This window comes from Rhinatrema bivittatum, chromosome 4 (genome assembly GCF_901001135.1).
Source record: "Rhinatrema bivittatum chromosome 4, aRhiBiv1.1, whole genome shotgun sequence".
NCBI classification, from domain to species: Eukaryota; Metazoa; Chordata; class Amphibia; order Gymnophiona; family Rhinatrematidae; genus Rhinatrema; species Rhinatrema bivittatum.
In genome coordinates, this window is record NC_042618.1 from 213002038 (window position 1) to 213015188 (window position 13151).

Genomic DNA, 13151 nt, shown 5'->3' on the forward strand with positions numbered 1-13151 from the left:
ATACCATTTTATATGCCCCTTTTTTTTTTATCGCAGCCGCTATTTCTGCTACATTTATAGCCTTAACGATTATTAAGGGAGAGTTGCAGAAATCCACTGCTTATTCTTGGGATAAGCAGCTTGGAATCTAGCTACCTCTTGCGATCCTGCCAAGTACTTGTTACCTGGCTAGGCCACAGTTGGAAACAGGATACTGGGCTTGATGGACCCTTGGTCTGACCCAGTATGGCATTTTCTTATGTTCTTAGGATTGGGAGCCCATACAAGCCCCTTCCAAACTCAAGGGACTTGATTGTTAATAGAAGGACAATTTCAGTTCATTCTCCTAGAACTGTGAGCAGTCAGACACATTTTGACAACTGTCATGCATTTCCTCTAGGGGAAGAGCATTCACATTCAAACTGACAGCCAGGTAGCCACATTCTATGTGAACAAACAAGATAGCACGGGGTCAAGGACCTTCTGCCAGGAGGCAATAATAATATGGGAATGGGCATGCAAACATCAAGCTGTCCTGCAAGCAAACTACCTTCTAGGAATTTCCAACACATTAGCAGATCACCTCAGCAGAGTATTTCGCTCGCAGAATAGTCCCTGCAACAATCAAATGCCAACAGGCTGTTCAGTCTATGGGGTTTTCCAACAACTGACCTCTTCACATCAGAGGAAAACAGAAAACTGGAATGATTTTGGTCCATTCTGCTCAGGACGCTTTTCTGCTCAGCTGGAGTTCAGATCTCATGTATGCTTTTCCACCAATTCCATCAATTGCCAGGATAGTGCAGAAAGTTCTTGAGGACTGCGCATGGCTGATTCTTATTGCTCCAGTATGGCTCAGACAATTTTGGTTTATGTACTTGGTACCTCTGTACAGTGCCCCTCTGACCCATCTCAAGGCAGATCCATCCTTACTAATGCAAGAAGAAGGACATCTCTATTATCTGGACCTTCCCTCCCTCAACCTGACAGCATGGATGTTGAATACTCGCTGATCACTCATTTCTCCTTACCCAAATTGGTTGAGGATATAGTAATGTCTGCCTGTAAGCCATTAGAAGAGTTTGTGGATTCAAATGGAAGAGGTTCTCATCTTCCTATCCACAGACTTATCTGGACCCATTCACATGCGAACCAAAAGTACTAATTCTGTCTTCGTCAGGTCTAGTACTTTATCATTAAGCATTCATCTCAGTGCTATAGAAGCCTACCACTTTCAAATTGAAGTTAGATCAATCTCAACTCATCTGGTGATATTGAAGTTCATGAAAGGTTTATGGCTTACTAAACCTCCAATTGTCAAACCTCCAGTTCTATGGGACCTGAATGTGTTTTTGGCACAACTAATGAAGCCTTGTTTGAACCACTGGAGTCGGCTTTTCTAAAATTTCTCATATGGAAAGTTTTATTCCTAGTCACAATCACATCAGCCAGAAAATTCAGTGAACTCCAGTCTTTAGTTCATTATTCTCCTTATATGTAATTCTTTCACAATAGCATGGTGCTCTGTACGAATTCAAAGTTTTTACCAAAGGAAGTATCAGATTCGCATATTAATCAAGCCATTGTGTTACCTACTTTCTTTCCGAGGCCACATGCATTTAAATTTGAGAAAGTCTTTCATTCCTTAGATTGTAAAAGATCTTTGGCTTACTACAGGAAAAGAACCAACTGGGCATAGCAGTAGCCACATGAATAATGTCCAAGTTAGCAAACTGTATTGCATATTGTTATGCTTTAGCAGGCATCTAGATCATAGATTCTATCAAGGTTCATCAAGTGAGAGCCATGGCCGCATAAGTGGCTCATCGGAGTGCAATACCTATTGAAGACATCTGCAAAGCTGTAACTTGGTCATCAAAGCACACCTTCACATCCCATTACTGTCTGGACAATTTATCAAAAAGTGACAGTAAATCTGGACAAGCAGTTTTGTGTAATCTGTTTATCTAGTAGTCCACTCTTCAGCTTGAGACTCCCCACATGCCATGACTAATTCAGCCCTGCTTGTCAACGGAGAAAGCAAATTTGCTTACCATAAGCAGTGTTCTCCATAGACAACAGGATGACTTAGCCATGCTAAATACCTGTCCGCTTCCATAAAGAATCAACCACTTATTTAGACTTAGTTCTAATATCAATTGAGGGAGCTCATGAAGCCCATCTGCATGGAAATTCTTGCGCTTGCTCAGTAGAGAAAAATATGAGCTTAGAGAGAAGGATCCGTTCAGTGCTGTTAGATGACATCACCTATATGTCTAGGGTTGCCAACTGGCTCCAGATTTTCAGGGCAGGTTGATCCAGTCCTGGTTTTACTCATCTGCAAGCAGGTACTTATATTCTTGCTTTTGTTAGTGAATGCAATAGGGAATTCAGAATAACTCCCAGCATGCAATGGGGTAAAGCCAGGACTAGACCAACCTGTCCTGAAAATCTGGAGCCAGTTGGCAACCCTACCCGTGTCACGGCTAATTCGTCCTGCTGTATACAGAAAACACCATTTACGGTAAGCAAACTTGCTTTCTTATAAATGATTTCTGATGGAGAAACTTGAATTTCAAGCAGAACATAAAAGCAGGCTGTAAAAGTGAATACCTTTTAGAATCCACAAGATGGTATAGTGGCTTCTAGCTGGCTACTGGCCACTGAACTTTGGGATCAGGATGCCACATTGCCACCAATGGTTCTATAAACAAGAGTATCCATTCACAGCATTTTGTATTTTTCTATTGCTTGTTTTCAGAGAAATTGCTGATTTTGTTTAAATTTTCATTAGCTGATTTGTCTTTATGCTGTCTGTAGTATTAAGTAGCACAATTGTATACCTGGAACTGTATACACTTAAGCATTGCCTTGCAGTACATAATATAGCATAACCAATTTGACTAACAAGAAGGAAAGGGGGCTTCTTTAGGTGAGAAAAAATATTTCAAGACAGGTTATTTGAAACTTACTGGTTAGCTGGGGGGGTACCATTGTCTGTTACTACAATGGTGGCCGCGTACTGAAAATTAACACTAGCGATTTCTTCCGAGTCATAGGTCAGAGTGGTGTTCACCTGTAGGATTTCAATAGAGACTAGATGTCAACTGCATTTTCTTTATTACACATCTATTAGGCCAGTGGTTCCCAACCCGAGGTCTGCAAGCCCATCCCGGGGGGGTTCCTACAGAAGGAATGCAAGAAAGTTTAGCTAGGGAGAAAATAAGCAGACTGCTGCCACTTGTGATTAGCAGAGCTTTTTGCGTAGGCCAGGAGAGTGAGAGTGGGGCCTATTATAGCTCCCAAAAACATCACCCCAAATTACCTCAGACCAAGAGGAGGAGGGACAGAGAAGGGCCATTTGTACCCATTAGAAGCCTCAAATGGCACTGCAGCATGTCCAGCAGACGTTGGGAAGAGAGGGATAGATTGTAAACCCTACTGCTGCACTTTGTGAGGATGTGGGGAAGAGAGGGGCTGATTGTAGCTGGCAGTGCTGCACACTGAGAAAAGCAGAGGAAAGCTGGGTTATTACAGCGGTGAGAAATATTTCCCTCTACTGCCATGTGCTCTGCCACTGGCCTTATGGAGAGGAGAGCTGCAGAAGGAAGAAAGGATAACATGAGACTGGGGCTGACAGTATGAGGGGAAGACAGAGGGAAAAGGGAATGGAGGAGGAAAAGGGGGACATGAACCATAATTGACCTGATTAAGGGGAGTGAGAGTGGATGGCAGCTTGTCAGAGGAGAGAAGGAGAGGACCCCCTGAAATCATACTGGACAGAGGTAGAGAGAGAGAGAGAGAGAGAGAAGGATAGAGGATCACCACGGTTCAGGAGGAAAGAAGGGAAAGTGACCACCGGGGATTAAGGAAGAGGGAGATTGAGACAACAGCCAGGTGTCTATATGACATCATACACAAAGATCACTTAGGGGGACACACAGATAGGCATGGAGCCTTCTTCCCTTTGAAAAGCAGGCTGTTTTACTTTTTCTAAAATCTAGATTATTTTCTGTATATATGTTTGTAAAAAATCATACAAGAAAATAATGAAGTATAAAATAAGAGCAGGCTAAAAGGGGGTCATTTTCAGGGAGGGTAAGTTTCTAAAATCTAAAAAATTTAGTGATTAGCATTTTCTGTATGTTTATTATTATTTTTTATGATTCTTATAAAGTATAAAAGAAAAAAGCAGGATAAAAGGGGGGGGGGGGGTCAATTTTCAGGGAGGGTAAGTTTCTAAACTCTCTATGTGAGTTAACATCTGTTTACTCATGCGTAAAGGCTCTTTTGAAAATTGCTATTCCCCACCACTGAGGGTAAAAGTAGCTACACTGTGAACAGCATGCAGCCTTTTAATGTGGAGGAAAAAAAGGAGCAGGGCTAGGTTGGAGGAGGAAAAGAACATGCAGGGATTTAATTTGGAAAGCATCGTGCATACTTTCATGCCTGTACTTTATACCTGCTTCAAAGCAGATGAAAAGTGCACAGGAACAAAAGTACTGGCTTTCTCCCGCTGGCCCGAGTTTTCAAAAGGAAACTCCATGGACAGATTCCCTTTGAAAATGAGATTGCAAATCTGCAGGTACCGGTGCTGATTTTCTGTCAGGTTGCACCAAGTTGCCAATCTGGAACTTTTTGAACTTGCTGCCTTTTCCCCATTGCAGCTGGATTGGCAGGTGGAATGGCCTCAACCTTCAATTGTGCAGGCAATTTTTAAATAGCTTTGGAAATGGCCTTCCCTATGTATTCAGTTTAAATCAAAATTGTATACATTATGAATGATTCAGAAATGCATATCTATTTCTTTTGTTTTTGTATGCAAAAATTAAACAGAAGTGTGTGGGAGTCCATGAAACTTTTTGAAGCTAAGAAGGGGGGAGGGGGGGGCCTGTGTTCCCTGAAAGATTGGGAATCCCTGCTGTAATTCATGTTTTACTCTATATAGCTTCAGTGATTGCTCTTGTACTGATGGCCAGCCTACATGTTCACAGCGTTTGCTGTATTCAGTGTACTGGAACTAAAAGGGTTAACTGACTGAAGCAGAGGTGCCTGGGAGTTTTTTGCCTGGTGGTTCTCTCTCGTCTCTGGTCAGTTCTGATCAGGCCTGTGTGAATCATCAGCTAACCTGGCCAACCCTCCATAATTATTTTCATTTTACCTGTCCTTATTTCTGTGGTCCAGATTACGCTGGTCACTGTAATCTTCAATTTATGCACAGCAAGACTCTTATATTTGTTTTACATTTTAGCGCTGCTTATGCCATGTAGTGCTCTAGAAATTTTAGTGGTAGTAATTAAGTTTGGAGTTGAAGCAGCAGCCTCCTCTTTCTGCGAGTAAGGACTGAGTAGTCCTGGGGGAATTCTGGGCTACTGCGGAGCACAGCATTTGTGCAGAATTCCCCCCCACCCCCCGCGCAGAATTGCCATTTTCTGCGCAGAAAATGGCAGAGGAGACCCCAGCATGCTGCAAACTGAGTGCGTGAAGATGAAGGACCCCATGTGCCGTGGGACGCACTCCGCTCGCGGCGACGATGAAGGCCCCGGTGCATCGTTTGCGGCAAAGATAAAGGCTCCCATGTGCTGTGCAGGATGCGCTACGCTCGCGGCAATAATGAAGGCCCTGGCGTGCCGTTCGCGGCGAAGATGAAGGCCCCGGTGAGAGTGAATGTGTGTGTGTGTGTGTGTGTATGAGAGGAGAGGGAGAGGGAGAGGGGTGGGGAGAGTGAGCAGGAGGGTGTGAGAGATAGCATGGGAAGTGAGAGTGCGGGGGGGGGATATTTGAGTGTGGGTTTCAGAGAGAGGGAGCCTATATGAGGAGATTGTGAAGGAGTATGTATGTGTGTGAGAGATTGGGAGCGCGTGTGTGTGAGGGTGCTAGCCTGTGTGAAGGGATTGTGTATGTGGGAGACACAGCCTGTGTGAAGGGGTGCATGAGAGACAGACATAGGTAGCCTGTGTGAGGATGTATGTGTGAGACTGAAAGGGAGCTTGTGTGGGTGTGTATGCAAGAGAGTGGGCCCTGTATGGGGGGATATGTGTGCGTGAGAGTGTGAGGGAGCCTGTATGATGGTGTGTGTATGTGTACTAGAGATAGGGAGCATGTGTGAGAGAGGGAGGGACAGAGGGAGCCTGTGTGAGGGGCAGTACTGAGAACAGGGTCAAACTCTGGGACTGGCGATAGAGTGGAAGGGGTTGAGCCTAGAGGTGGAGGGAAGAGATACTGGCAGGTGGAGGAGTTGGGGCCTGAGAGGGCAAAGTGGCCAGAGGAGTAGGGAGAGCGAGTGGAAGGGACACTCTTACAGTGAATTTCTAGGGAACTTCTGCTCAAAATATTTAAAATTCTACTTCTCTAAGTAATAACTTTTTTCTGTATTAAAATGTAACTACTTAAAGACTGTCACGTAAATTGTGTTATTTTGACCAATATAAAGTTTGCAGAATTTTGCAGAATTTAAAGATTTTGTGCGCATAATTTTATGTTTTTTTTTGCGCAGAATTCCCCCAGGTGTAGGGCTGAGTTAAGCTCTCTGTTAATGCTCTGCTTAGGAAACACATAGTAGAGACAGAATATCTGCCATCTGCTTCATTGTTGAATTGAGTTCCAGGAGGGATTCTGGAATCTGATCCAGGAGGGCTGCTATCTATGGGACCGCTGGATTCTGAGCTTGTCCAAGAGGCAGTTTTCACAAACAAGGTATTTGAAAAAGATTACCGAAGTGAGAGGATTCCTTAGCTTGGAGGGGCACCTGGGAAAGAGGAACATTTCAGGAGCCCTGGGAAGTCCAAGTTTTCCCTGCTTAATTTCTTCAAGGTGCATGAGAATTTGCATCTGTGGATTGTATAAGGACAGTGTTTTTCAATTTAAGAACTTTTTTTTTTCCATCTGTGCTGCTGGACTTTGATTTGTCTCTATTAAACTACTTTTTATATTTATTTTGGAACACAACACTTTTTTTTTCTGTGATTCCCTGGACCAAACAGATGAATCCTGCTCCCCACTGCATGAATCTGTGCTTTTCCCAGATGCTGCAACGAGTGCTCAATGATCAGCAGTCTCCGATGGGGGAGGGTAGACATTATATCAGCAAATGAGGCTTTACCAGGTTCACGGCAAATAGTGTGGAATGTTATCTTCAAACCGCTATTTAGGTGATAAAGTAAAAATATTATCACCTGCCTTGGATTAGACCATCTATCTCTGATTCCCTTCCTGCCCCCTACTGTTTTTCCTATATCCCTCTCAACCTTTCCCCTCTCTTTCCAGAGTTTAGGTTGCTCGTTACCTGGAGATGCGAGTCCTTCATTTGGAAGCTGTAGCGGGAGTTGGCATTGGGCACTATCAGGTAGTTGAAGCTGGAGTTGCTAATGTCCAAGTCAGTACAAGAGAAGCTGGCCAATTTACTCCCAATGGGCGTGGTTTCCGGAACTTTTGTCCTGTTCAGTCAGAGAAGTATAATAAATATTTCCAAGATAAAAACTTGAATAGACTAGAAGAGAAAATCCAACAGCAAAGAGAAGGCATATCATCAACCAAAACCAAAGGATGTTGGAAGGGTGTCTACTGACCAAAGTGAAAATAAGAGGCACTAATGGGGTCATTTTCAAAACTGTGCAATTTTGATGCAAAGTCTACCAATTTGTTTACCAGTGTGTGTTCTACCTATTTTCAAATGTAAATTACACATATACTTTACCTTTGAAAATTGTCAAAGGAAAATACAAAGATTTGCACCTGCTTTTTCTGCGGATATTTTTTTCTTGAAAAATAATGTGCATGGTGTTGAACTACTTGCATTGTTGCCTCCCCCAGCCATGCCTTCACAAGAATGTGCTTTATGGAACATGTGTACTTTTATCTGCTTACAGGGTGGGCAATTTTACTTGCATACCTAGCCGTTTACACAAGTAATGACCATAATGCCTTGCACAGAATGCCCCAAAACTCCCTCTTCTCCTGTTTTATTTTGAAGTAACTGCTGGCATGACAGAAAGAAGCAGCCTTGAGTTATGAAGCTTAATGCAGCAGGGTAACTATCAGCAAAAGTGTATCCCTGTGACACACACAGTGCCTCTCTCTCTTGTAACATACACTACCTTTATCTTCCCTGAAGCATACACCTCACCCCACTGTGCTACTTAACTCTCTTCTGTGACTCATACTGTCTTTTGTCTCTTTCTTTACACTGCCACTTCTGTTTTCTCTGCTGTGATGCCCCAACATAATGTCCCTCGTCACACACATTACTCTCATGACACACATTACACTCTCCTCTATGATGGATACTGTCCCTCTGTCCCTGTCACATGCACACATATTACCCCTTCTCCTGTGACACACACTGCCTCTCTTGTGATCTGCACACGCTGTTCCTCTTTCACTCCCCTTCCTTAGTGATAGCCTTTTGAGCCTCACACAAACACAGCTGGAGAGCACATTGGTGGCATTTCATTGACGTCCTGCACAGTGATGCTGACAGTGATGATGGCGCTGTCATTACGGTGAAACCTGTTGTAGGCTCTGATCAGGAGCACGGACTGGACAAGGTTGGGGGTCTGTTCCAGATCCAGATTTCGGGTGGTTCGAATCACACCGGTCTCTGCACAGAAAGAATGAATGATGATAAAATCAGCAAGCTAGTACCTGTCTGGGGATTCTCAGCCATCTTGGTGATCCTCTTCTCTCTTCTACTCTCAGCACAGCAGGAGACAACTTGATCTACCACTTACCTTAGTTTTGTTCTGCAGCAGAATGATGGCACCTCACTCCAAAGTGACTAATTGAAATCACTGCAGTTAGATGAATACTGTAGATCAGTGGTTCTCACACCTGTCCTGGGGGAACCCCGGCTAGTCAGGTTTTCAGGACATCCACAATGCATATGCATGAGATAAAATTTGCATGCTGTGGAGGGGAGTACATGCATGCAACAGCATTCTTTCCTTACTAGTGGTAGCTCTAGGTGTCTCCTCTCTCCTTCGGCATGGCTTCTGTACTCTGCAGCACTGCACTTCTGCTTTTGTGCAGGGCCAGGGAGCACGCCAGGAAGTGCTTCTGGTGGACAGGGCCTGCTTCAAATGCATCCATGACACAAGACAGCAGGCACTTTGGGCTGCTTGGGGGGTGAGGAGGCAGGACTTGAAAAAGGCATGGGTGGCACTGAAGGGTAAGCACTTTCACTGGTAGAGGGACTTGAAACACAGCATGTGTGTTGGCATACACTGGCTTCCAGCAGTGGTTGGAGGCCTTGAAACATTGCATGTGCAGCTCTGGAACAACTATTTAATCATCCTAAAATTAGAGTGAATATCAGTTTAAACGTTTTCACCTTTGGGAAAAATCCCAGGAATTTATGGATAAAAATTGGTTTAAACTGAAAATGAAGGACCCTACCCATACAATACATGTTCCAACTCCCTACCCTTCCCCATTCACTTTTCAAACACCTAATCTCACCTTCACCCTGTCCCATTCACCTTCCCCAGTCTTATGGCACCCTGCTCCATTCATCTTCCAGGCCCCAGCCTGAATGTATTCTGCCCTTCTCAAAATGCAGCCCCTGCCTCCTCTATCCCATTGACCTCTTAGCTCCCAGCTTCATCCCAGCCTGATTTCATTCACCTTCTTCAATGTAATAGGCAGTGGTAGGTGTTATGAGTTCGTAGAAGACATTGTTTCCTTCTGCTTGAACCTGTGTCACATTGGCCTTTGGTCCGCCATTTTCTTGAATGGTGACAGTCTTAGATGAAGGCCTAGAGTGAACATATACACACATGCATTCATTTGTATCCAGATCTGGAGCTCAACACTGAGCAGCAGGATCCATGTAGCACTAAAACAGAGACTACTTGCAAATATATGTAATCTTGGATATGAATAGATCTGATAGAATGTAGTGTGTTCATTGCATGGCAACACTCCTTATCTGTTAATGACTGGGGATTTTAATCGATTTATTGGTAATGCGCAGCACAGAATTGTTTAAACATGTTAAGGGATAGTGGTTTAAAATCCTTAGATATAGGTCCTATACATATTAGGAGACATTTGTTAGATCTGGGGTTGGGTTCTGAATTGATATTTATGGAATCTGAGTTATGTTTTAAAGGTTTGCACAGAGTACCATGCAGTGATCACTTTCTTTTAAAATTTGACTTTTATTTAAAGAGAGGAAGTATGAGGGAAGGCAGGAGTGGATGTTAGGAGGTAAACTGGATAGGGATACATTTTTTGAGAGTTTTGATGAATTGTTGGAAAGGGTTTCAAGTGAGATTTTGAAGGTATTAGATGCAACTGCTCCTTGGAAGCCCCAGAAGCATAAAATCCAATTTGAAAAAGTGTGGTTTACAGAGGAACAGTGTCATGTTAAAAAGAGGAAGCATGGTACAGCTGCTAATAGAACTAATTGATGAAGAATGGCCAATTTATATCATGATAGTGATTGATATGAAGAAAATGGGGTTTTCTGACAACTGAGACAGGGTTGAGTTTGAGGGTACTGTTCTTGAACAGTGTTTCCCAGTTTTTTCCTGGAGACACACCTAGCCAGTCAGGTTTTCAGGATTGCCACAATGCATATGCATGAGACAGACTGGGTCTCCAATAAATGCAAATCTATCTCATGCAAATTCATTATGGATATCCTGATAACCAGACTGGTTAGGTGTGCCTCCAGGAGAGGAGTGGGAACATTTATTGATAGCACATAAGTTTTTGGGGAAAGGGCAATGAACACCTTGGATCCTAGTTTGATGCCTGAAAATGAGTGGTTTGCAGATTATTTTTCTAAGAAGATTAGTGATTTGAGGGATGGTTTAGAATGGAATAATGAGTCAATGAATCTGTAACTGATCTAGTTGTTGGTGAGAGGAAAGGATAGGGATGGAGAATTTTGATGCCCTCAGTCTGTTGGAGCTTAAACATGTATCAGCAAGAGTAAGAGTGACTTTTTGTCATATGGACCCATGACCTGCTAGTTTAGTGATTTCCAGAGGCAGGGCTGCAATATACCCTACAGATAGTTATTGAATCTTTGATGGAGGGTAGGGTGCCTACTAATTTAAGCAAATCTGTAATTGCTCTTATTTTGAAGAAAAAGACTTTGGATGGAAGATACTGTAATAACTATTAACCTATGGCTTCTATTCTATTCCTGGCAAAGGCCTTGGAAAAAGCAGTGAGAGCAGCTCACACGTTATCTGGATATCTATACCTGGATACAATCTATTCAGGAAGGACCGGGTAGGAAGGAAAGCAGGAAGCATGGCATTATATATATAAAGAACAGTATTAAAGCAACAGCATTGCTGGGCTTACGAGGTAAGGAGGAGGCACTGTGGATTAATCTGGAAAGAGGAAATGGAACATCTGTTTATATTGGTGTAATATACTGACCTCCATCTCAGAAGGAGGAGATGGATAGAGATTTAATGGAGAGTATTCACATTGCTGTGAAAGGGGAAGTGCTGCTGCTAGGGGATTTTAATGTTCCAGATGTTGATTGGGACAACCCCAACTGCAGTAACTTCTAGTAGCAGGGAGATCCTGGATTCTCTGCAAGGAGAACTGTTCCGTCAACTGGTAATGGAAAGGACACAGGAGGGGGCAATACTGGACCTGGTGCTTACCAACGGGGACAGTATTTCTGATGTTGTAGTGGATGATCGTCTGGGAACCAGTGATTACTGGAAAGTGTGGTTTAATATTAGGGTGCAAGAGATTAAGATTCATTCTAAGGCGAGAGTCCTAGATTTCAGGAAAACTAACTTTCTCAAACTGGGGGGAGTACCTCAAGGAGTCATTAGCTGTGTGGAAAAATCTAGGGAAAGTAGAAGAGCAGTGGGTAAAACTAAAAGGAGATATCATAAGGACAACTAATCTTTGTTAGGAATATAAATAAAGGAAAGAGGAAAAAGAGACCATTATGGTTTTCTAAAGAAGTAGCTGAAAAGGTAAGGGAGAAAAGGATAGCATTTATAAACTACAAGAGATCGCAGAAAGAAGAAAACAGGCAACAATAACTGGAAAAATTAAGAGAAGCTGGGAAAGTAGTCAGTAATTGGAAATTTTGAATTAAAGAAAAAAAACAGGGGGACAAGACTTTTTTTTTTTTTTTTTTAGATATGTTAGAGATGAAAGGAAGTGCAAAAGTGACATTGTGAGACTCAAAGGTGAAGGGGAGGAATATGTAGCAGCTGATGAGGAAGCATATTTGCTTAAATGTTCTCTTCAGTTCTCTTCAGTGTTCACTGTGGAAGGGTCTGGAGCAGGACCACATAAACACAAATAAGATTGAAAGGGAGGTAAACCTCAATCGATTTTCAGAACAGTGTGTTTGTGAGTAGCTAATTAAACTTAAAGTATTTAAGGTGAGGTACCAGATGGGTTACATCCGAGGATATTAAGGTAACTTAGAGATGCCCTGGCAGCTCCACTGACTGAGTTTTTCCATGCTTAAGAGTCTGGAATAGTTTTAGAGGACTGGAAAAGGACGGATGTGGTCCTATTCATAAAAGTGGAAGGAGGAGGCTGGGAACTTCAGGCCAGTTAGTCTGACTTCTGTGGTAATGCAATATTTGGAATCCAATGGATCACAAGATGCGAGGTAGCATGATTTTACTCAAGGCAAATCTTGACAGACAAATCTGATCAATTTCTTTGATTGGGTGACTAGAGAGTTGAAACAAGGGAAAGCAATAGACGTAGTGTACTTGGTTTTCGGCAAGGCCTTTGACATGCTCCGCACAGAAGACTTATAAATAAATTATGCGCTCTTGGTATGAATCCTAGAGTGACTGACCAGGTTAGAAACTGGCTGAGTGGGAGGCAACAAAGTGTTGTGGTAAATAGAGTTTTTTTCTGAGGAGGAGGTTGTTACTAGTGGTGTGCCTCAGGGATTGGTCCTTGGATCAGTACTTTTCCACCTTTTTGTGAGTGACATAACGGAAGGGTTGTCGGGAAAGATTTGTCTTTTTGCCAATAATACAAAAATCTGTAACAGGGTGGACAGCCAGAAAGGAGTGCAAAACATGAGGAGGGATCTAGCAAAACTCAAAGAATAGTCTAAGATCTAGCAGCTAAGATTTAATACTAAAAAATGCAGAGTAATGTTTTTAGGATGCAAAAACCCAAGGGAAAGGCACAGTATTGGAGGTGAACTTCTTCTAAGCACA

At 42.8% G+C, this 13151-nt stretch overlaps 1 protein-coding gene across 1 annotated transcript in view; it reads right to left on the reverse strand.

Annotated features, from left to right (window-relative positions):
• CDHR4 (cadherin related family member 4) overlaps nt 1–13151 on the reverse strand; it is a 149013-nt gene that overhangs the window by 75662 nt on the left and 60200 nt on the right. The window contains exons 7-11 of the mRNA XM_029599672.1: nt 9601–9731; nt 8395–8578; nt 7265–7415; nt 2960–3055; nt 158–164 (exon numbers count right to left, since the gene is read on the reverse strand). Of these exons, the coding sequence (XP_029455532.1) occupies nt 158–164; nt 2960–3055; nt 7265–7415; nt 8395–8578; nt 9601–9731 (569 nt within the window). The remainder of the gene's footprint in view (nt 1–157; nt 165–2959; nt 3056–7264; nt 7416–8394; nt 8579–9600; nt 9732–13151) is intronic.